This window comes from Lynx canadensis, chromosome B3, assembly GCF_007474595.2.
Source record: "Lynx canadensis isolate LIC74 chromosome B3, mLynCan4.pri.v2, whole genome shotgun sequence".
NCBI classification, from domain to species: domain Eukaryota; kingdom Metazoa; phylum Chordata; class Mammalia; order Carnivora; family Felidae; genus Lynx; species Lynx canadensis.
Genome location: NC_044308.2, coordinates 124644678 through 124667088, shown reverse-complemented (window position 1 = coordinate 124667088; position 22411 = coordinate 124644678). Strand labels below are relative to the sequence as shown.

At 35.5% G+C, this 22411-nt stretch overlaps 1 protein-coding gene across 3 annotated transcripts in view; it reads left to right on the top strand.

The window, feature by feature from the left end:
- CEP128 (centrosomal protein 128) overlaps window positions 1-22411 on the top strand; it is a 382829-nt gene that overhangs the window by 25613 nt on the left and 334805 nt on the right. For all 3 annotated transcript variants that reach the window (XM_032593431.1, XM_032593430.1, XM_030319713.1), the window contains 4 exons: window positions 5268-5394; window positions 6447-6565; window positions 9496-9587; window positions 13327-13399. In XM_032593431.1, the coding sequence (XP_032449322.1) occupies window positions 5268-5394; window positions 6447-6565; window positions 9496-9587; window positions 13327-13399 (411 nt within the window). The remainder of the gene's footprint in view (window positions 1-5267; window positions 5395-6446; window positions 6566-9495; window positions 9588-13326; window positions 13400-22411) is intronic.

The following is a 22411-nucleotide window of genomic DNA, read 5'->3' as shown; positions in this document are numbered from 1 at the left end:
CTGCTGCTACTCAAGGGTCCCTAGATTGCCTACAACTGCCATAACAAAAACTACCTTATACTGAGCAAACTAATCTTCCTAGGCATTATTCTAATTATTTTACGTACAGTGTCTTACGTATCCTCTAACGAAAGTATGTGAGAGTTATTATCTGATATGGTGTGAAATATATGGATAGGAGCAGAAGCGGCATAGCTGAGGAAATCACTGCTAGGCTTCCCTCTGGACTTTCTGAATCATGTGTTTTTTGTTTGTTTGTTTGCTTTTGTTTTTAACCAGTCACACCTCTTATTTGGAGAACCCATTGCTGCCTGGGTGATCTCCTTTCATAGACTTGGTTTGCAATATAGTTAGTCCTTTTGAGTTACACACTCTTTTCCAGTTCATTAAACTTGCCTTCTATTTTTGTCTCTAATTAGAGTTCTCCTCCTCCTCCTCCTCCTTCTTCTTTTTAAAGTTTAAAGGCACAGAGAGAGGGGGAGAGAGAGAGAATCCTGAGCAGACTCCTCATTGATAGCGTGGAGCCCGATGTGGGGCTCAAACTCAAGGACCATGAGATCATGACCTGAGCTGAAATCTAGAGTTGGACGCTTAACTGAGTGAGCGACCCAGGAGCCCCTCTGATTAGAGTTTTTCCAAATAGAGTCTTCACAGAGCTTACAGAGCTCTATGAGAATTTCAAAATTTGATATTTTTATTTTAATGGTAATCTAAAAGCTTATGTTTTACAAAATTTCATTTATTTACTAGTTGCCAAAATAATGAGTTGGTTTCCTACTCAAAAGTATTGACCAAGGACTTTTTTTCTCTTTGAGGATTAGCAACTCACATATTTATGAATATTTGAAGTGTTTGAATCCATTGTAGTTCATATTTCTATTGATGCTCAAATTATTTCATCATTTCCTAGAGGGAGATCTCTTGACTTCTGAGTTTGAAGGCATGTCTTGACAATTTGGATAAACTACATTATAATTGCCCTTCAGTTTCAGTGACCAAGTTTCATTTGTATTTATCCCAGTACGTAGTAGTAATGCTTCAATTATTTTATTCTAACATCAAATGAAAGGAGATAAGCGAATAGACCTAAAATGTAAGTAATACATTTATGTCAAGTTGAGGTGAAAAAAATGCGCCATAACATGTTCTGGGATGCAGGGCTTATAGTATTTCAGATAGGGGAAATTGGGTGAAAATGGAGGCATCACTTGGTACGTATAGAGATAGTGATGCTAAACTCTTAGAACCTGTACCATTGGAGTCTGTACCACAGTCTTGTGGGGAGCGTTACTTAGTTTCAGCAAAAAGACATCATCCATCATAGTAAATCTTAAATGAGTTTTATTAGTATTTTTTTTCTTTGTTTAGTGTTTTTTTTGTTTTGTTTTTTGTTGCTTTGTTTTGTTTTTTCATTTAATTTCAAGTTGGGCCTGCTTTTTGAATCTAGTTAAGGGTTAAAATCCTAAAGAATATGGAACAACTGTCATAATATCATTATCTCTTTATCTCTTTGTTTTTGTGTTTTAAGAGTTATTGGCTTCATACATCATGATTAAATTTTGTGCAGTATCTCTTGTGTTACTCCTACTTGAAATGTAGATTTTAATTCTATTACATTTTTAGTTTTGTATCTTAGGATCTGTTTTTGCCATATTTGTAGGAGTAATTAAAAAATGTTTACCTTTTACCATTTACATTATAGTTCTTGGTTTTTATATATCAGCCTGTTTATCTGTTCAGTGGCTTATGATATCTTCATTTAGAGTTTTAAAATGAGGTTGCCAAATAATTGGTCTAACCTTTTATAAATTTCCAACATTTGTTATTACTTGTAGATTTTAGGGTAATGTATCATTTGTCTTATTCTGTACTATTTTCCATATGGTTCCATGGTGGGGTTTTATTTTGTTTTTGTTTTTGTTACTAGGAAGTGTGTGTGTGAATGTGTGTATAAATTCATTTTATTCATCAGCTTTTAGTTACAGCTTAGGGTTTGTTAGCAAATAAGCCCACATAAAAAGGATGCTGGCAAGTTCTCCTTCTGGCATCAGTAGATAAGATTATTTGGGATCAACTCTCCTATTTGGAACAGTTAGAAAAGCAAAAAAAAAAAAAAAAAAAAAAAAAAAAGAGATGGGCGCCTGGGTGGCTCAGTTAGTTGAGCATCCGACTCTTGATCTCGGCTCAGGTCATGATTCCAGGGTCATGGGATTGAGCCCCATGTCAGGCTCTGCGCTGAGCATGGAGTCTGCTTAAGATTCTCTCCTTCTCTCCCTCCCTCCCCCTCTGCCCATCTGCCTTGCTCATGTGCTTGCTCTGTCTCTTCTATAATACCAAAAATGAAGTAAAAAATAATACTGTGACTGTGAATCTAGCAGAGAACAACCAAGGCTGCAGGGAACTTTATAGTCTAGGTCTGGTAAAGCTCTGGCAAAAATGGAAGTCTAGAAGGAGTCCTGCATCTGGGACTCTTCTCTTAAGTTAGTAGCTGATTTCAAAAGAGATTGCTTAGAAGCAGAGAGGGTAGGATGAAAGCTATCAATAGACTGAAGAGGCCGGGGAGACCAAAACTAGCATTTAGGAATCTTCCAGCTTTCATTTGAGACCCCAAAGAGTGATAGTGTAGGAAAAATGATGAGGTGAAAATGAGAGAAGAGATGAACTGAAAAATAGACCAGCCCTGGTGGGAGCAGAAGCCCAGTTTTCAGTCATCTTGGTTCCTAACTAGATTAAGGTGGCTTCGGTTTCCTGGTGATTCTAGCCTGACTTTGTCCTAGAAGAAAAACCAAATCTCTTCTGAAGGAAGATGTCATCATCTAGAGTTTCAAATAATCTCCACAATTTTTCATATACAATGTCTATGACATGATAATCAGGCATAAGAAAATACAAGAGGTGACTGAAAATCAAGGGAAAAAACAGACAATAGAAACATACATGCTAATATTAGAAAAAAAAAATCTGATTAACCTGTTCAAGAAATTAAAAGACAAGATTGAGGATTTTGGCAAAGAATTGGAAACCCCAAAAAAAGAACCAAATGAAAATTACAGAAACTGAAAAAGATAACTAAAATAAGCAAATAAATAGAAACCAATCCTGTTGAGTATAGGTTAAATAGCTGTTTTTTACCAAAAAATGGCTGGAACTGATCCATGAATTCAGCAAAGTCGCAGTATATAAAATCAATGCACAGAAATCAGCTGCATTCCTATACACCAATAATAAAACAACAGAAAGAGAAATCAAGGAATAGATCCCATTTACAATTGAATTGGAAGATAGGCCAGCATAGCGTATCCAAAAAGAAAAATGGATGAATGAAAGAACCAAATAATTCAGAAAACGATGACATGGGATTTGGTAAAAAGATAGCTTGAATATATCTCAATTTTCAGAAGGAGAGGGAGGAGAGAAAGGGGCAGAAACAGTATTTGAAGAGATGATGGCTGAGAATTTATAACAGGGAAGATACCGAGGTACAGGTTCCATGATCTCTATGGGTCAAAGATGGGATAACTACAAGTAAAGCTTCACATTGTCATATCACAGTAAAGACATTAACAATCATAGTCAGACAGAAAATCTTAATAACTAGAGCTTAAAAGGGCAGACAACTCACAAAAAGAGCAGTAATAAGAAACAGCAGCTGACTTTGCTTCTAAAAGGATAATGACATCAGGCTTCACTTGAAAGATGTGAATAATAAAGATAAACAAGAGAAGTTAATAGAGCTGGTTCTGTCACTAACTTGTGTGATCTAAAGTCATTTTACATTTCCAGTCCATTTTTCATGTTATAGTTTAGATGTGAGCTTCTTAACATGGTTTTATTTTATTTGGAGCTTACCCTAGGTTATTGATACACTGTTTTGTGTTCACTGTGTAAATACTTTGGTCTACTTACATGTTAGATTTAATGTTACTTATGTATAAATTACTCTCAAGGTCGACCTTGTTTTCCTGGGCCTCATCTGTTTATTTCTCTGGATTAATAGGCTGGGTTCTATAGCTAGTGAATGCACAGGCAGGATGGTTTGGGTATGTAGATCTCAATTTAGAGAAGTAGGGGACAGAGGTGTGGAAAATTAGCCTCCCCCCCACCCCCCGAAATGAGAACATTAGAGGTACATTCTTGAAATTTTATTTCTTTTAATCCAGAATTTTAACCTTGGTTTTCTAGCAGAGCTAAAGCCAGATAACCAAAAATGAAAGGGTTTGCTCATTTGTGATTCATATTCTTGTGTTTCATCTTGTGCTTTCCCTTCAATGGAGGCTACCTTTTTTTCTGCACAGTTCCCCAAGGAGACAACTCGTTTTCTTCTTAAGTGATGTTCTCTTTAATTCTGGCTGAATTTAGGAAACCCTCTCCTCTCAATCAGTTTTTTTGACATTCTCTTTAAAGAGTTATGGGTGACTTGTTCTATGGATCAGTTCATTATTAATATTATGTTTTATTTATCCTTGGATAGGATGCCTAGATTTTCAGGTTCTGAATTCCTAGCAATTCAGGGTATGTGGATTTTCTTCAGCTTTAATCTCTGTTCCCTTGGGTTTCATTTGAAACCTCTTTTCAGGTCTGTAGCTGGGTACAGCTCTGGACATTATTCTTTGTATTTGGTGTCTTTTTATTTAATACAGCCTTTTAGGTCAAAAAGATGTTTTCTTATAACCCCTGTTGGCTGACTCCCCAATAATCTGAAGAGAGCATTTGGACAACTGTAATCCCTAGTATGTATTAACAATTTGACATCTGACCACATAGTTTTCTGGGATTTGAAGTCTTTGAATCAAGAATTTAAAAAAATGTTCTGATACACAATTGGACAGTGCACATCATTTTAATAGAAGCAATCACTCTAAGAGCTGCTCAGTTTCCTGTTTGTTACAGATCTGGGGCTTCTAAAGGAATGTTTACAAGCGAGGAAGACTCTCCTTTCAGACACATTGGCCTTCTTATGTTTCTAAGCATGGGTGGCACATACATTAAACATTTTATCTGGAGACATCTCTTTCACATTCTGCTAATAGAAAGATGGAATAGGTAGCAACAGATGTTATTTAAAACCAGATGTTAGAATTGGCTCTAGAATATTTATGTTTACTATGTTTCTATTTCCTAACATAACTTACTTCAAATTTTTTTCGGATATAAAGTCTCTTTGGAAAGTCAGATTTTTCTGAAATAGCTTTAAAAATCTCTTGTCTGTTTGTATTTGGAGTTGTTTAAAGAGAATAAATTTTCCTTCACTATATTCTTTAATTTAGTTAAAAGAAAGCTTGGAACAATCAATAGGCCAATTGCGGAGTCAGCGTTTATTGAGAAACTCAGGAGGGAGAAGTATTTCTGTTACAAGTCTGAGTGCAAGTGACCTCGATGGTGGCACTGTGACAGGTAAACTCTTCAGAGATGTTTTGAACCCCCCCCCCCTTTGTTTTGTTTTGTTTTGTTTTGTTTTACAGATATTCCTGAAGTACATATTGAATGCATTTAATCTTTGGAGATATAGAACCCATACATAAAATCATACAAATGATGTTTAGAAGATGCAGTTGTCAGTTATTTTATGGTGCCTAATTTGAAGTGTGTTCAGTGAGACTTTGTTACTCTATTACTTTTGTTCTCAAACTCCGTAGACCACAGAGGGTTTTACCTGACAAAACTTGGATTTAATTGTCTGCTTCTAATCAAAAGCAACACACAAATAGGATTTACTGTGTGTTATACTTTCTCGATTAGAAGTCTTGTCCCAGCTTCACAGTTTTTGAAAGTCTGATTAAGAAATATCCTATGACACTTGTTAAAAACAGGTGAATTTTATCTTTGGTGTGCAGCTAGATTTCAATGGCTAGATTAAAGCTGATAACACTTGGTTTGCCTGTAGTTAATCCTACTTAATACTTTCCTACAGCACTGAGATCACATATGAATAGAAAAGTATGCAGTCAAGAGAGGTGATTTAGATAGAAGTGAATATTAGCAACTTGCATTGTTAATAATGCTATTGATCATGATAATAAGGATTAAAAATTGGACACAACCAGCTAATCTTTTTCATGTAGTTTTTATTGATTTTTAAACTATGTTCAGATTTTAGATTACTTTGTTGGAAAAATTCTGTTTTATTGGTATTAAGTTATGTTTTAGAGAGATAAGTTATTTTTATTTTCCAATTTATTATTTTTAAAAGAATATATTGCTTCTTTGAAAAGTATAGCAAATTAGAACTTTTGATATTTTATATTTCTGTGTTATTTCTGTTGCTCATTTTATCTGCTTTAAGAACAAGATGAGTGCCACTTTGTGGCCTTAGCAAGATACTTGGGAAATAGTCTGGGTTAGGGTGTGTGTATATATCCATGACTGACGTATGTTTTCTGAGCAAAATTTTACACGTTTCTTCTCCTGCATGTTTTTATTCTCTCCGTTTTGTTTCATCTCTAAAGAGAGCTACCGTTTTCCACCTACCTCACCTCTCCAGGACTATGGGGATCAGCAGGGGAGTAAACGAATTAGGTCCAGAACTGGTGTCCGATTTGTTCGGGAGACTGACGACATGGGCCAGGTACTTTGTACTAGTCTGTGATCTGCTTTTATCTTTTTTTTTTTTTTTTCTTTTTAAACCAAGTAAACTATTTTATTTTCAGTGTACTAATTATCATTTATTTTGTACTTTGTTCTGGAGGATTATGTTTTGTAGAATATTTAAAAATGAGTTTAGTTTTGAACAATGTTTTATTTCCTTGTTCAGGGGGCTCATTCTTCGGTAAGCCCTGCTAAGTCAGCTACTTTCTATTTTGCTAATTTTGGTTTAGTGTAAACAAGTTAGTCCTTGTGTGGTTAACCTATTGATTTTTTTCATTGGTATTTTTCTGATTGTTGAATCATGGGTAGAGTTACTTAATTAGAAGCAAGAAATTTCATACTCTTTCCATGTATTTCATGTATTCAGTAAAGATTTTGGAAGTATTCATTCTAAGGGCATATATCTTTTTCTGCTTCTTTAAGCTTCCATACAAGAGCTGAAAAAAATGTTTCTTGTTGCTTTGTGTAGCTAAATTAATTAGACAAAAGCTAGAGGATGTTGCTGACTTTGAGGTTTTTGTTTTGGTGGTTTCAGGATTGCAGCCTCAGAGCTTGTCAGGATACTCACCTGTAGCTTTTGCTTGTTACAGATTAAGATAGAGATAACAAAACCAAGTGCATGAGATGTCCCCTTGTAGAAACTTTTCCTTTACTGTGTGGGTTTTGGTTTTTTTTGGTAGGTGCAACTTACTAGCGTGTATTGTATGATTAAGCCCAGAGCAGAGAACAATATCCTAACGTTGTTCATTTACTTTTCCATTCTGTTTATTTAGTGCTATTGTTCTGGGACAGTGCTTGTGCTTGGGAATAGAGATAAGCAAAGACCTTGTGTTTTTGTGGAGTTTGTAATCTAAGGGGAGGGGCTAGATATTAAATAAGTACACAGATGGATCCATAATTGTGAGCTGAGATGCATGCTGAACAGTAAGCATAGGGTTATGGGAGTGTGTGGTAGAGGGACTTGCTCCAGACAGGGAAGGCTTCTTGAAGAAAGGCTGAGCTGAAATCTGAAAGTTGAGTGAGTCATTTTGGGTAGAACAGATACCTTGATAGGAAGGAAGCTAACACCTAGGGCAACTTAAAGGCCATGTGGCTGAAGAAGTATGAAGGACCAAGACTATGCATAGTCTTTGTAAGGGGATAACAATTATTTTGAAAAGATCATTCCACCTCTAGTGTAGAAAATGAAATCAGTGTGGGCAATCCAGTTAAGAGGATATTGCTGTGTTGTGGGTGTGAGATGGTGGTTACTTGGATTAGGATAAATGGAGTTGGAGAAAAGGTAGGGTAGACTTAAAAGCTATTTGGTGGGTAAAATGAAAGGTCTTGAAGATCAGATGACCATTTGGGGAGGGGGAGAATGATTGTAAAGGAGGGGTCAAGGATGAGTCCTAGGATTCTGGTTTGCAAAACTGGAAAATCATTGCAAAGCCTAAGTGAATGGTCTGCTCTTCATCCACTGTATTACCTCCACTCCTTTTTAATTGTTCTTCCTTATTTTAAGTCTCTTAAGATGACCTTTAGCTCCATGTGATAGTGTACTTTCTTATTTATTAAAAAAATTAAGTTTGTTTATTTTGAGAGAGCAAGTGGGGTAGGGGCAGAGAGAGAGACAGGGGAGAGAGAGAATCCCAAGCACCGATGGTGCAGAGCCTGATGCAAGGCTCAAACTCACAGACTGTGAGATCTTGACCTGAGTTGAAATCAAGAGTTGGATGCTTAACCAACTGAGCCACTCAGGCGCCCAGACAGTGTGTTTTCCGTAATGCTCTGCACATCATTTGTCATTTGTTTGCATGTCTATATCCCATGTTAAATTCTGAACCCCTTATTTCCTACCACAGTTGCTGGCACTGATTAGTTGCTCAATGTACATTTGTTGAAATGGATTGATTTGTTGTTTTTGCAAATCTCTATAACTTAAATATTTTTTAATTGTAAATTATAGTATGCAGATACATATATGGTATACATATTTACAATTAAAAGTACAATAATGTAAATGAAAATCTATGTAACCACCATCCAGGCCAAGAATCCAAGCATTATTATACCCCTAAAGCCTCTTTTACACTTCCCCTTTCCCCAGGGCTATCAACTATCCTGACTTTTATAGTAACCATTCTCTTGCTTAAAAAAAAAAAAAAAAAAAAAAAAAAAAAATTATAATACATACATCTTGTTTAGTATTCCCTGTGTGTAAACTTTATATAAATAGAATAATACTGTATATCTTCTGCTTTTTTTCAATTGATGTTATGTTCTTGACATTATAGCCTTACTAATGTGTACTTACGTTTGATCATTTCATTTTTATTGCTGTGTTATACTCCACTGGGAGAACATATCACAATTTATATATGTTCCGTTCTTAATGGACTTTGTGTTTGTTTTCAGCGTTTTCATTATGAACAGTGCTGCTTCAAACATTCTTGTACATGGTTCCTGGTGCATGTGGGCAAGAGTTTCTCTGCAGCATGGGTTGGCACACGATGGCATGTGGTCCAGTTGAATAGGGTTCTTTTGTAATACCGCCACCCATGCTCCTTTGTTTATGGCTACTTCTGTGCTAAAATGACAGTGTTGACTAATTTTGACAGAGTTAATATATCCTGAAAGCCTGAAATATTTACTATTGTACCCTTTACAGGAAAAGTTTACCGACCTCTTTTTTGAGGGGGCAGGGGGTATCTAAAAGGACTGGAATTAGTGTACTATAGAGGATGTGATGGTTAATGTTACAACTTTTTAAAAGTTGCTTTTCTTTGGAAAAATGTTTCAGAATAGACATTTATTTTGTTATGTTTTATTAACATGAAATTTGGGCATTACAGCAAAAAGTAAGCTCTTCTTCTTCATGGAAGAATTAAACAGAATCCTAAATGGATAACTATGTTTTGCTTTTACTAGTTTCATGCTTTTCATCAGTCCCTCCGAGACCTCAGCAGTGAACAAGTTCGGCTTGGAGATGATTTCAATCGGGAATTTGCCAGAAGAAGCCGGTAAAAGCAGAATATGGTTTTTGTTGGAGGCATAAGTTATTAGAAGAACATAATAAGTTCTGTAATTGATATGTTTATATGAATTCAAGAACAGTGCTGTTTTTATACCAGTATTTTAAAATTTATTAATAGAACAGTTTAAAATCCTTTGAATTTAGAATGTATTGTGACTCAGTGTTAGACAAATTAAATTCATATTTTTAAAAACATGTTAACTTACTTCACTGGAGTACTGCCATTATGGAGAGATACATTGTGAGACCTTAGCAAAGAGGTTGATTTGCAAATAGTTGGAGAGAGACAGAGAGAGAAACAGAGATGGAGACCAGATCACCAACAGTGAAGCTAAAAAAAAAAAAAAAGCATAGTTTGGAATTTGTCAACATGAGCCACTGTAGAATCCAGTATTTTAGCTTTCAGTTGAAATCTTCAAAAGTGAGTAGTTTATATTTGCCAGCTGTACAGTTTTGTCAATTTTATGTAGTGCCCAGCAAGTATCACTTTATTTAAAATTTCCTCACTGTCTTTTCGTTTTCATCATTAGCAGTGACAGTTGGCTTTCATTTGGAGGCCATATTTTTACAGGAAACCAAAGTCTTTATCCTTCTCTAGAGTCAGTCTCTAGAGTGACTCTCCAGAGTTCTTCTCTAGAGCAGCGATGGGGGAACAACAAAGCTGAATTGAAGTTTGTTTACCAAGTTCACTTGCTAACTCCCATTCCATCTAACAAAATCATTCCATACACCAGTTTTTTGTTGCTGTCTCAAAAAGGGTCAAAGCTATAAATGTTAAATATGTGATTATCAACTGTACTCTGTGTAACTTACCTGCTTTTAAATGAGGAACATAGGAAATTTCGTAATAAGAATTAAAGACCTTACTATTACTACTGTTAGTAGTTAATATTATGGAACACTTACTTCTTGCCAGATTTAGATTTAATTCTTATAACAACCCTAATGAGGTAATCATCATTATTTTTTCCATTTTTTGGATGTGGAAAAGGGTAGAGAGATGAAGTAACTCAGATGAAGTAACTCATTTGTTGGCGTTCAAATGGGGTATGTGGTAGAGTCAGGATTCAGGTATAGGCATTACGGCCCCAGAGTGTTTGCTCTTTACCACTTACAGCACCCTGTGGTTCAAATCATTTTCATATATAGCGGGTATGAATAAGGAAATTAAGTTCCTGAATTTTGAGCTGTATTATGGAGTTGTATTGTCATTCTTTTAAACCAGTATTTGTTAGTTAACTTAAAACTAGGTATTTATTTTTGACAAGTTGATAAAATAAGCAAAGTGGTGTCAACATTCTAGTATAGTCTGTTCTTGGATTGCTTTATTGTGTAGCTTTTACGCATTTGAAGAAAGGGTACAAATTAAGCACTAGGAACATGAGTTTCAGGAATTTGTCCTGTTGGAAGACCCGGGAGAAATTGCAGGTTTGATTTTGTTAATTGGTTTCAGTGGTCATTTGGATGTGCAGTGGTAGACTGGGGATCTTCTGATCCATGAGCTGGTACCATCTGGTAATAGTTTGTGTGATCCAGAGGCATGTGTGAGGCAGAGAAACTTTATTTAAGCCAAACTAGAAGTCAAGTTTCTTGTGAAATTGGTGACTTAACTTTCTTGTGAATAGATGAGGAAGATATCCGGATCCAATTCTGCTTTACTTGTACCACAAATCCTTAATTTACGTTTATAAAAATACTGGGTAAGAGGTTGCTAGGTTAAATGTAGGTTTCTCTGTGATTCAGAAAGATTGATATTTAATGACTAATTTTTCATTTTTTTTTGATATTTATTGCAAAAGGTATATGAATAATGAGTGTACTGGAAAGCAAGCTTTTAGAAAGCATTAATAAAGTTTAACTCAGAACTCACTTTGGATGCCATGTGGAAAATTGATTTGAGAAGGGCAAGTTAGGAAACTGTTGCATTAGCATGTGAGAGATGATTGCTTGACCATGATTCTGGCAAGGAGGAGATGGACACAGATATGTTTAAGACAGGTTTTTGGAGACTGAAGAAACAGGATATGGCAGTAGATTGGATATGGGGGGTAAAGAGAATAAACCAAGGGTGACTCCCAGATGTCTGATTTGAGTAGCTGGGTAGATGGTAATTCCACTTCCTGAGATACAGAAGACTGGTAGGGATATGCCAGGTCTAGAGGTTAAGAGTTTGGCCTTGGATATGTTAGGTGTGAGATATTTGTGAGACATCCAGATGTAATATATGCAGCTAGATGTTTACTCTGGAGCTTAAAGGAAAAGTCTCTGTTAGAGATACAAATTTAAGAGTGGTGAGCATACAGGAGTGGTATTTGAAAATGGGTAATATCTAGCAGCTTTATGGAGAGTATCAAGGACAGGGCTTAGTGCCAAAAAGTTCCAGTATTAGAAGTCTCATATACACAAAAGAGGTGGCTTGAGAAGGAACAGCTAGTGAGATGTGGGAAGTCCAGTGGTACAAAGAACCACAAAGCCAAGAAAGAGGTGCAAGTAAATTTTCAGAGATTTAAAGACTTAGAATATTTACCTTTAGGGTAACTTCTTTCTGAGTAAATTACCTAAGAACACATAAGTAAAGTAAAATGGTAACCAAGAAAAAGTAAGATACAGGTGATGAGAAATAATAAAACTAATCCAGAGATTTGGTGAAAGCAGTCCCCAGAATGGTAACCATGTAGCAAATCCAGGAAATATTCACTCTAAATTAGAGTAGGAAGTAGGTGTCCTTTGAGAAGGATGTAATCCACAAGAATGGAGTTGATTCTTAATAGGTGATTCTGTAAGAAGTCAAAGAAAAATATTAATAATGTGATACATAAGGGCCATATAAGGCCAAAAGATAATAAGAAACTCTAGAAAAAACCAAACGCACAAGACTGTTAACAATGTAGGTATGAAGCTGATGAAAATGGAAACATGATAGGACATAACCAAAAGCATCAATTCTTTATGATGGAATAGTTCATAAGAGGTATAAATATATTATGTAATTTACATAGGTAACCAGTAGAAAAACCAAAAATAGTAATGAATGTATCTGAAATTGGAGAGGGGTATCAGTGAACTAAATATTTCAAAACAGAGAGTTAATTGAAAGTGTCTAGAGATAAAAATGGCGGAGTTAACCAGCAAAAGAATGAAGCATGGAAGTGGTTGAGCATGTGTGCCAGTGGCGAGTGGAACCAGAGTTAAGGAGGTGTGAGAGAGGACGGGCTTTGGTTTTATTTGTAATTCTTTCAGTGCTGTTTCATTATTTATCATGTATGTTATTAATCTGTTAGGAAAAAAGGTAATAGGGAGGTAAGTTGATGAGGACGGACTTTGTACAGCACACACTGTTGTAATTTGGTTACGGATTGCTAGAGAGGATTTGAGATCACATTTAGTCCTCCCCCCATTTCCTTTCTTCTTAATTTAAAATGAGACATATTGCAACCTACTTGTTTATTGAAGGTAATGGTCCAGTGTAGCGCTTGTTCTCAAAGTGTAATTCCCAAATCAGCACCATCAGCATCAACTTGGAATTTGTAGAAATGCACATTCTTGGATCCCATTGCAGATCTACTGATTCAGCAGTCTGTCTTAATAAGTCCTCCAGGTATTTCATATGTTTGCTAAGATTTAGGAACCACTGCAGTAGAATATTATGTAATAACATGTTGTATATTTCAGTTTGTGTATATTTTTTCAAACAGCCAACTTAAAATATTTTTTTTTTTGCCTAGGTCGGATGCTGAAACAAAAAGGGCTTTGGAAGAATTAGCTGAAAAACTTAATGAAGCCCAAAAGCAAGAAGTGGTGAGAACTGTTGGTTTATAAAACAAATTTCATACACAGATGTTAGAGTGGTGGGCCTGGTTGTAATCGCGCTGAAGTTTAGTAGATCTTAACTTTTTGGATGATACATGCCATTTTATCTAAATTATGTTCTTGTACTTCTTATAAAATGTTCATGAATTTGGGGTGTTTAAGATTAAAATATTTACAATGGTAATATATTAGAGATTGAATTATTATTTGTCTAATTTTTAGTTTCCTTGTGAATATTCAAAAGATATTTTAAATTTCACTGACCCAGTGATTATATGGCTTTTCTTAAATGATGTTTTAGAAATACGGAATTTTTTGATAGGGACTCTGTAGCACTCCTCATTAAGTATTTTCATTTCACTTAGGTGTGTAATCGGTTGTTGGAAAGACTCCTAATTCTCGAGTTTTATTTTCTCAAACTCAGATTGTTGAGAGTCATCATTCAGGGGTTTCTTTTAATCAACCCACTGTTGTTGGTGGAATTGAAGTGAAAATGAAGTACATACACTGTCTGTTTCTTTGCATCATCAGTTGTTTGTTTTAGGAGAAAAAAACATCAATAGAAATTGTCCTTAAACTTGGAAACTTATCAACTTAAGGAGCAATGTGTATTTATTCATATCCCATAGCACCTTTTGTTTTTTCAAGACCAGGAATGGTAGCAGAATTTTTTTCCTTAACATGTTTTATTCAAACGGAAAGTATATTAGCAGATATTTTTTTTCTGCAGTTTTTACTATGTTTATAGATCCTTACACAGATATGTTGAGTTTATTTTAGAATTTGAATTTATTGCCTGCATATGCTAAGAGACGGATATACTCTGTTTTCAAAGAGATCAACTTAGTTACTCTTTTTGCAGTGAAATTTGCCCATTTCAAAAATTTGAGTAAACATCTGGCCATATGAAAAGTACATTCTTCTTGTGCTCTTGGTGCTGATTTCTTTGCGAAGCACCCCAGAGAGGTGAAGATATTATGTGTATCTTCTGTTGAAATAGACAAGATCTTCACAGTTAGTGCGTGATGATATGGCATTTGATGTGTGATCAGAATATGGGATATTTCTTTTTTTACATAAAGTCTTAGATTTTTCCAGGCATTACCAAGATTTAAATTGTGCCAGTCTAAAATACCTTAACTATTGCACTTCAAAAAAAAAAAAAAAAAGTATTTTCTCATATTAACAGATTGGTGCCTTTCTTAGTTAATTGCAGTGGTTTACACAGCAAGAAATCTATGCCATTGTCTGATTTTCATACTGTCTAAACAGGAGTGGAATGCACACACTTTTAAGAATGTAGCTTCAAGATCCTCTGTAGCTTAATAAATGATCTTCTGGCTCTTCTCCTATAATTCTAGAATGGAACCCGTCACCTGACAGTGGAACCTGCTGAAGCTTCATTTTTTTTTTTTTTTAATTTTTAATTTTCTAAATTTGGAGGTATAATTTACTTACAGAAAAGTACATATATTATTGTAAAACTCAATGAATTATTACAAGGTGAACAGGCCCATTTTAACCACCACCCAGATCTAGAAATAGAACATTACCACTGTGTAAGAAGCCTCCTCATTCTCCATCCCAGTCACTAAATTCTCCTTCTTTTTCAAAGATGACCACTCTTGTGACTTTTTAATACCATTGGTAAATTTTGCCTGTTTTAAATATTTTATATAAATGGAATTATACAGGGTGTGTTTTTTATGTCTGTTTTTTGCTAATCTTGCTAATCATATACTTGTAGTTTGTTCATTTTTATTGCTCTTTGGCATTCCATTGTATGGATTTACCGCAATGTATTTTAACATTTTATGATGGATATTTGAATTAATTCAAATTTTGGGCTATTACAAAGAAGGCTGCCATGAGTAATCTTATTTATTATTTTAGTGCACATGTATGTGCAGTTCTGTTAGTATGTAATGTGGAGTGCAATTTCTAGGTGCCTTCAAATTTAGTAGATACTGATAAACAGGTTTCCAAACTGGTTACGTTAATTTACACTCCCACTAGCAATGTAGGAGAATTCATGTTGCTTTTTATCCTTTCCAATATTTGGTATTATTAGTCTTTAAATAATAGCCATTATGATAGGTGTGCAGAGTGTCTCATCATTGTTTTAATTTGCATTTTTATGATTACTAGATGATGAGCATTTTTTACATTTTGTTTTTTCCAGAGTTTCCAATTTCTTACTGAATTGCCTAGTAATAATCTACTCCATTTTTGTGGTCATTGGCAATTTCTTTTTTGAAATACTGGTTCACTTCTTTTGTCCCCCTTTTTTTATTGGCTTCCTTGTATTTTTGTTATTGACTTGTGGGAGGTCTTTATATATTTTGTATATGAGCACAATGTCAGTTATATGTATTTCAGTGTTATCTCCAATAGTCTTCAGCCTCTCATTCTCTTAACTTTCCCTTCATGGGGTCTTCTGTTAAAATAATCTAGTTCAGTTTTCTGTCTTTTCTTTTGTGGTTAGTTTTTGTTGTTGTTTTTTTTTTTTTTTTAATCTGTTTAAGAAATTGTTCCCTATCTTCAGAACATGAAAATATTTTCTTATGTAATGTTCTAGAAGCTTATTGTTTCAACTTTTACATAAAGACTTAGTACGTACTTGGAATTGGTAAGTTGTTCAAGGTGTGAAGTAGGGATCATACATTTTATATGAATATCTATTGATGCAGTTTCATTTATTGAAAGAATCAGCCCTTTGTTACTACTTTACAGTCCTGTCTTGGTCATACACCAAATGTTCACATTTGCAGGCTTCTGTTTCTGGACTTGTATTTGATCCTGTGGTTCATTTGTCTATTCCAGTGCCCATATCACATGGTCTTGATTACTGTTGCTTAATGATAAGTTGTGCTATAGTAGAGTTAGTCTTTTTTGTTTGTTTGTTTTTATTAAATATAATTTATTGTCAAGTTAGCTAACATACAACGTATGCAGTGTGCTCTTGGCTTTGGGAGTATATTCCCATGATTCATCGCTTACATACAATACCCACTGCCCATCCCAACAAGTGCCCTCCTCAATGCCCATCACCCATTTCCCCCTCTTCCCTGCCCCTCCCATAAACTCTCAGTTTGTTCTCTGTATTTAAGAGTCTCTTATGGTTTGCCTCCCTCTCTCTTTGAAACTATTTTTTTCCCTTCCCTTCTCCTATGGTCTCCTAAGTTTCTCAAGTTCCATATGTGAGTGAAAACATATGATATCTGTCCTTGTCTGACTTATTTCACTTAGCATAATACCCTCCAGTTCTATTTATGTTGCAAATGTCAAGATTTCATTCTTTCTCATTGTCAAGTAGTAAGTATACCATTGTATGTATAAACCATATCTTCTTTATCTATAAGTTGATGGACATTTGGACTCTTTCCATTATTTGGCTATTGTGGAAACCATTGCTATAAACATAGGGGTTCATGTACCCCTATGAATCAGCACTTGTGCACCCTTTGAATTAATTCCTAGTAGTGCCATTGCTGGGTTGTAGGATAATTCTATTTTTAATTGATGAACCTCTACACTGTTTTCCAGCGTGGCTGCACCAGTTTGCATTCCCTCCAACAGTGCAATTGGATTCCCATTTTTCCACATCCTTGCCAACATCCGTTGTATCCTGAGTTGTTAATTTTAGCCACTCTGATCAGTATTATGTGTTATCCCAATGTAGTTTTGATTTGTATTTCCTGATGATGAACAATGTTGAGCATCTTTCCATGTGTCAGCCATTTGGATGTCTTCTTTGGAAAAGTGTCTATTCATGTCTTCTGCCCATTTCTTCACTGGATTGTTTTCGGGTGTTGAGTTTGTAAGTTCTTTATAGATTTTGGATACTAACCCTTTATCCGATATGTCATTTGCAAATATCTTCTCCCATTCTGTCGGTTGTCTCTTAGTTTTGTTGATTGTTTCCTTTGCATTGCAGAAACTTTTTATCTTGATGAGGTTCCAGTAGTTCATTTTTGCTTTTATTTCCCTTGCCTTCGGAGATGTGTTGAGTAAGAAGTTTTTGCGGCTGAGGTCAAAAAGGTTGTTGCCTGTTTTCTCCTCTAAGGTTTTGATGGTTTCCTGTCTCATGTTTAGGTCTTTCATACATTTTGAGTTTATTTTAATGTATGGTGTAAGAAAGTGATCCATGTTCATTCTTCTGCATGTTGCTGTCCAGTTCTCTCAGTACTGTTTGCTAAAGAGACTGTCTTTTTTTCCATTAGATACTCTTTCCTGTTTTTTCAAAGATCAGTTGGCCACACATTTGTGGGTCCAATTCTGGGTTCTATTCCATTGGTCTATGTGTCTGTTTTTGTGCCAGTACCATACTGTCTTGATGATTACAGCTTCGTAGTAGAGGCTAAAGTCTGGGATTGTGATGCTTCCCACTTTGGTTTTCTTTTTCAACATTACTTTGGCTATTCGTAGTCTTTTGTGGTTCCATACAAATTTTAGGATTGTTTGTTCTGCTCTGAGAAGAATGCTGGTGCAATTTTGATTGGGATTGCATTGAATGTGTAGATTGCTTTGGGTAGTATTGACATTTTAACAATATTTATTCTTCCAATCCATGAGCATGGAATGTTTTTCCATTTCTTTGTGTCTTCAAATTCTTTCATAAATTTTCTATAGTTTTCAGCATACAGATCTTTCACATCTTTGGTTAAGTTTATTCCTAGGTATTTTATGGTTTTGGGTGCAATTGTAGATGGGATTGATTCCCTGATACCTCTTTTTGTTGCTTCATTATTGGTGTATAGAAATGCAATTGATTTCTGTACATTGATTTTGTATCCTACAACTTTGCCAAATTCATGGATCAGTTCTAGCAGCTTTTTGATGGAATCTTTCAGGTTTTCCATGTAGAGTATCATGTCATCTGTGAAGAGTGAAAGTTTGACTTCTTCTTTGCCAGTTTGGATGCCTTTTATTTCATTTTGTTGTCTGATTGCTGAGGCTAGGATTTCCAACACTATGTTAAACAACAGTGGGGAGAGTAGACATCCCTGTCATGTTCCTGATCTTGGGAAAAGCTCTCAGTTTTTCCCCATTGAGGATGATATTAGCTGTCGGCTTTTCACATATGGCTTTTATGATGTTAAGGTATGTTCCTTCTATCCCCACTTTCTTGAGTTTTTATTAAGAAAGGATGCTGTATTTTGTCAAATGCTTTTTCTGCATCTATTGCCAGGATCTATGACAAGATCATATGGTTCTTATCCTTTCTTTTGTTAATATGATGTATCACATTGATTTGTGAATATGGAACCAGCCCTGCAATCCAGGAATGAATCCCACTCAACCTTGGTGAATAATTCTTATACTGTTGGATTCGACTTGCTACTATTGTGTTGAGGATTTTTGCATCCATGTTCATCAGGGATATTGGCCTATAATTCTCCTTTTTAGTGGAGTCTCTGTCTAGTTTGGGAATCAAGGTAATGCTGGCTTCATAGAATGAGTCTGGAAGCTTTCCTTCCATTCATTTATTTATTTGTTTATTTTTGAAACAGCTTGAGAAGGATAAGTCTTAACTCTGTTTTAAATGTCTGGTAGAATTCCTCTGGGAAGCCATCTGGCCCAGAACTCTTATTTGTTGGGAGATTTTTGATAACTGATTCAATTTCTTTGCTGGTGATGTGTCTGTTCAAATTTTTTATTTCTTCTCATTTGAGTTTTGGTAGTATGTGGATGTCTAGGAATTTGTCTATTTCGTCCAAGTTGTCCAGTTTGTTGGCATATAATTTTTTGTAGTATTCTCTAATAATTGTTTGTATTTCTGTGGTGTTGGTTGTGATCTCTTCTCTTTCATTTGTGATTTTATCTATTGGCGTTCTCTCTTTTCTTTTTGAGACGTCTGGCTAGGGGTTTATCAATTTTGTTGATTCTTTCAAAAAACCAGCTCTTAGATTTATTAATCTGTTCTGTTTTTTTGTTTTTTGTTTTTGTTTTTGTTTTTGTTCTTTTTTTTTTTTGAATTCTATATTGTTTATTTCTGCTCTAATCTTTATTATTTTTCTTCTTCTGGCTTTTTTTTTGTCTTTTTTTGGTTTTTTGGGGTTTTTTTTTTTTTTTTGCTGTTCTTTTTCTAGTTCCTTTAGGTGTGTGATTAGGTTTTGTATTTGAGATTTTTCTTGTTGCTTGAAGATAGGCCTGAATTGCCTCTTAGGACTGCCTTTGCTGCATCCCAAAGGGTTTGGACTGTCGTGTTTTCATTTTCATTTGCTTCCATATATTTTTAAATTTCTTCTTTAATTGCCTGGTTGGCCCATTCATTCTTTAGTAGGATGTTCTTTAACCTTCATGCATTTGGAGGCTTTCCAAATTTTTCTTGTGGTTGATTTCAAGTTTCTGAAATGTGTATCATATGATCTCAATTCTTTTATATTTATTGGGGACTGTTTTGTAATCCAATATGTGATCTATCTTGGAGAATATTCCATGTGCAGTGCATTCTTTTCCAGTGAGAAGAATGTGTACTCTGCTTTTGGATGAAAAGTTCTGAATATATCTGTCAAATCCATCTGGACAGTGGTCCAAGGCCATTGTTTCATTATTGATTTTCTTCCTAGATGATCTGTCCATTGCTATAGTAGAGTATTAAAGTCGCCTGCAATTACTGTATTCTTATCAATAAGATTGCTTTGTGATTATTTGATTTATGTATTTGGGTGCTTTCATATGGGTGACATAAACATTTAAAGTTGTTAGTTCTTGATGAATAGACCCCGTAATTATGATATAATGCCCATCTTCATCTCGTTATAGCCTTTAGTTTAAAATCTAGTTTGTCTGATAGAAGTATGGCTACTCCAGCTTTCTTTTGACTTCCAGTAGCATGATAGATGGTTCTATATCCCCTCACTTGTAATCTGAAGGTGTCCTCAGGTCTAAAATGAATCTCTTGTAGACAGCATATAGATGGATCTTTTTTTTTTTTTTTTTTTTTAATCCATTCTGATATCCTATGTCTTGATTCGGGCATTTAGTCCATTTACATTCAGACTGATTTTGAAAGATATGGATTTAGTGTCACTGTGTTATCTATAGGTTTCATGCTTGTGGTGATGTCTCTGGTCCTTTGTAGTCTTTGCAGCATTCCACTCACAGAGGCCCCCTTAGGATATCTTGTAGGGCTGGTTTAGTGGTCATGAACTCTTTCAGTTTTTGTTTGTCTGGGAAAGCCTTTATCTCTCCTTCTATTCTGAATGACAGTCTTGCTGGATAAAGGATTCTTAGCTGCATATTTTTCCTATTCAGCACGTGGAATGTTTCCTGCCACTGCTTTCTGGTCTGCCAAGTTTCAGTAGACAGGTCTGCTACTATCCTTATGTATCTACCCCCTTTGTAGGTTAAGCCCGTTTGTCCCTCGCTGCATTCAGAATTCTCTCTTTATCTTTTGTTTTATTATTTTTTTAATGTTTATATATTTTTGAAAGAGAGAGAGACAGAGTGTGAGCAGGTGAGGGACAGAGAGAAGGGAGACACAGAATCGTAGCAGACTCCAGGCTCTGAGTTGTCAGCACAGAGCCCGATGTGGGGCTCAAACTCACAAACTGCGAGATCATAACCTGAGCTGAAGTTGGATGCTTATCTGACTGAGCCATGCAGTCACCCAAGAATTCTCTCTTTATCTTTGTATTTTGCCAGTTTCACTGTGATATGCTGTGGTGAAGACCTTTTCTTGTTGAATCTGATGGCAGTTCTCTGTACCTCCTGGATTTGGATGTCTGCTTCCTTCCCCAGATTAGGGAAATTCTCAGCTATAATTTGTTCAAGTAAACCTTCTGCCTCTTTCTCTTCTTCTTCTGGAACTATGATACAGATATTACTACGTTTCATTGAATCACTTAATTTTCTAATTCTCCCCTTGTGGTCTAGTATTTTCTTATCTTTTTGTCAGCTTCATCATTTTCTGTATTTTATCTTCTGTTTCATTTATTGTCCCCTCTGCTTCCTCCATCCTTGCTGTCACTGCATCTAGTTTATTTTGCACCTCATTTACAACATTTCTTAATTCATTGTGACTGTATCTTATCTCCTTGATCTCTGCGGCAGTAGATTCTCTGCTGTCTTCTATGCTGTTTGCAAGCCCAGCTATTACTCTTATGACTGTTTTTCTAAATTCTTGATCAGATATATTGTTTATATTTGTTTTGAACAATCCTCTAGCTGTCATTTCTTCCTGGAATTTCTTTTGAGGAGAATTCTTTTGTTTTGTCATGTTACCTAGTTTCCTGTCCTTTATATGTTTTAATAACTTGTTATGTGTCCTGTATATATATATATATATACTACTATATCCAAAAAAGGTCATATACTGTCTTGGGACTGGCCCTTCAGGAGGTGTTTTTGGAGTGTGTTGCATGCTCTCTGTTGTGAGTCTGGTTGCTTTATCTCCCTATTCGTAGTGGTGGTTTGGACCTTCCACCAGGTGTGCTTTGATTTGTGCGTTGAAGAAACCCTGGAAAAAATTTAAAAAGGAGAGGGTGGTGGAAGAAGCCTTATCCCATACAAAGAGAGAGAAATGACAGGGGTGGGGAAAAAGAAAAGAAAAAAAAAAAATGACCAGGCAGAAAATCAGAGAAATTATATGGCTTAATCCCAAGAGAGACAGGAAAATAGAGAAGAAGGAGATATGAAAGAGATGTAAAAAGAATAGATTAAAAATGTCTGCTTAAAGAAACCAACAATCAGAGAAGGGAAGAAATGAGAGGAAGAAAAGGAAGAAAAAATGTATATATAAAATAAGAATTGACCAAGAATCAAATCAGAAAATGCAAAACTGGAGAACTGATACCTGATGGTGCCTTGGAACCGGTGGCTGTGCTAGTCTGGAGGAGGGGCTGTCTGGTTCCTCAGAGCCCATCCTGCTCCGGTAAATACACAGTTATCAGGCAGGGAGGGGTGGGGTTTGGTGTAGGTGGGTCTGGCCTCCACTGGGAGGCCGCTGTCCTGTTCCCTGAAGCCTCACCTTGTTGGTGATGGGGAGAAAAACGA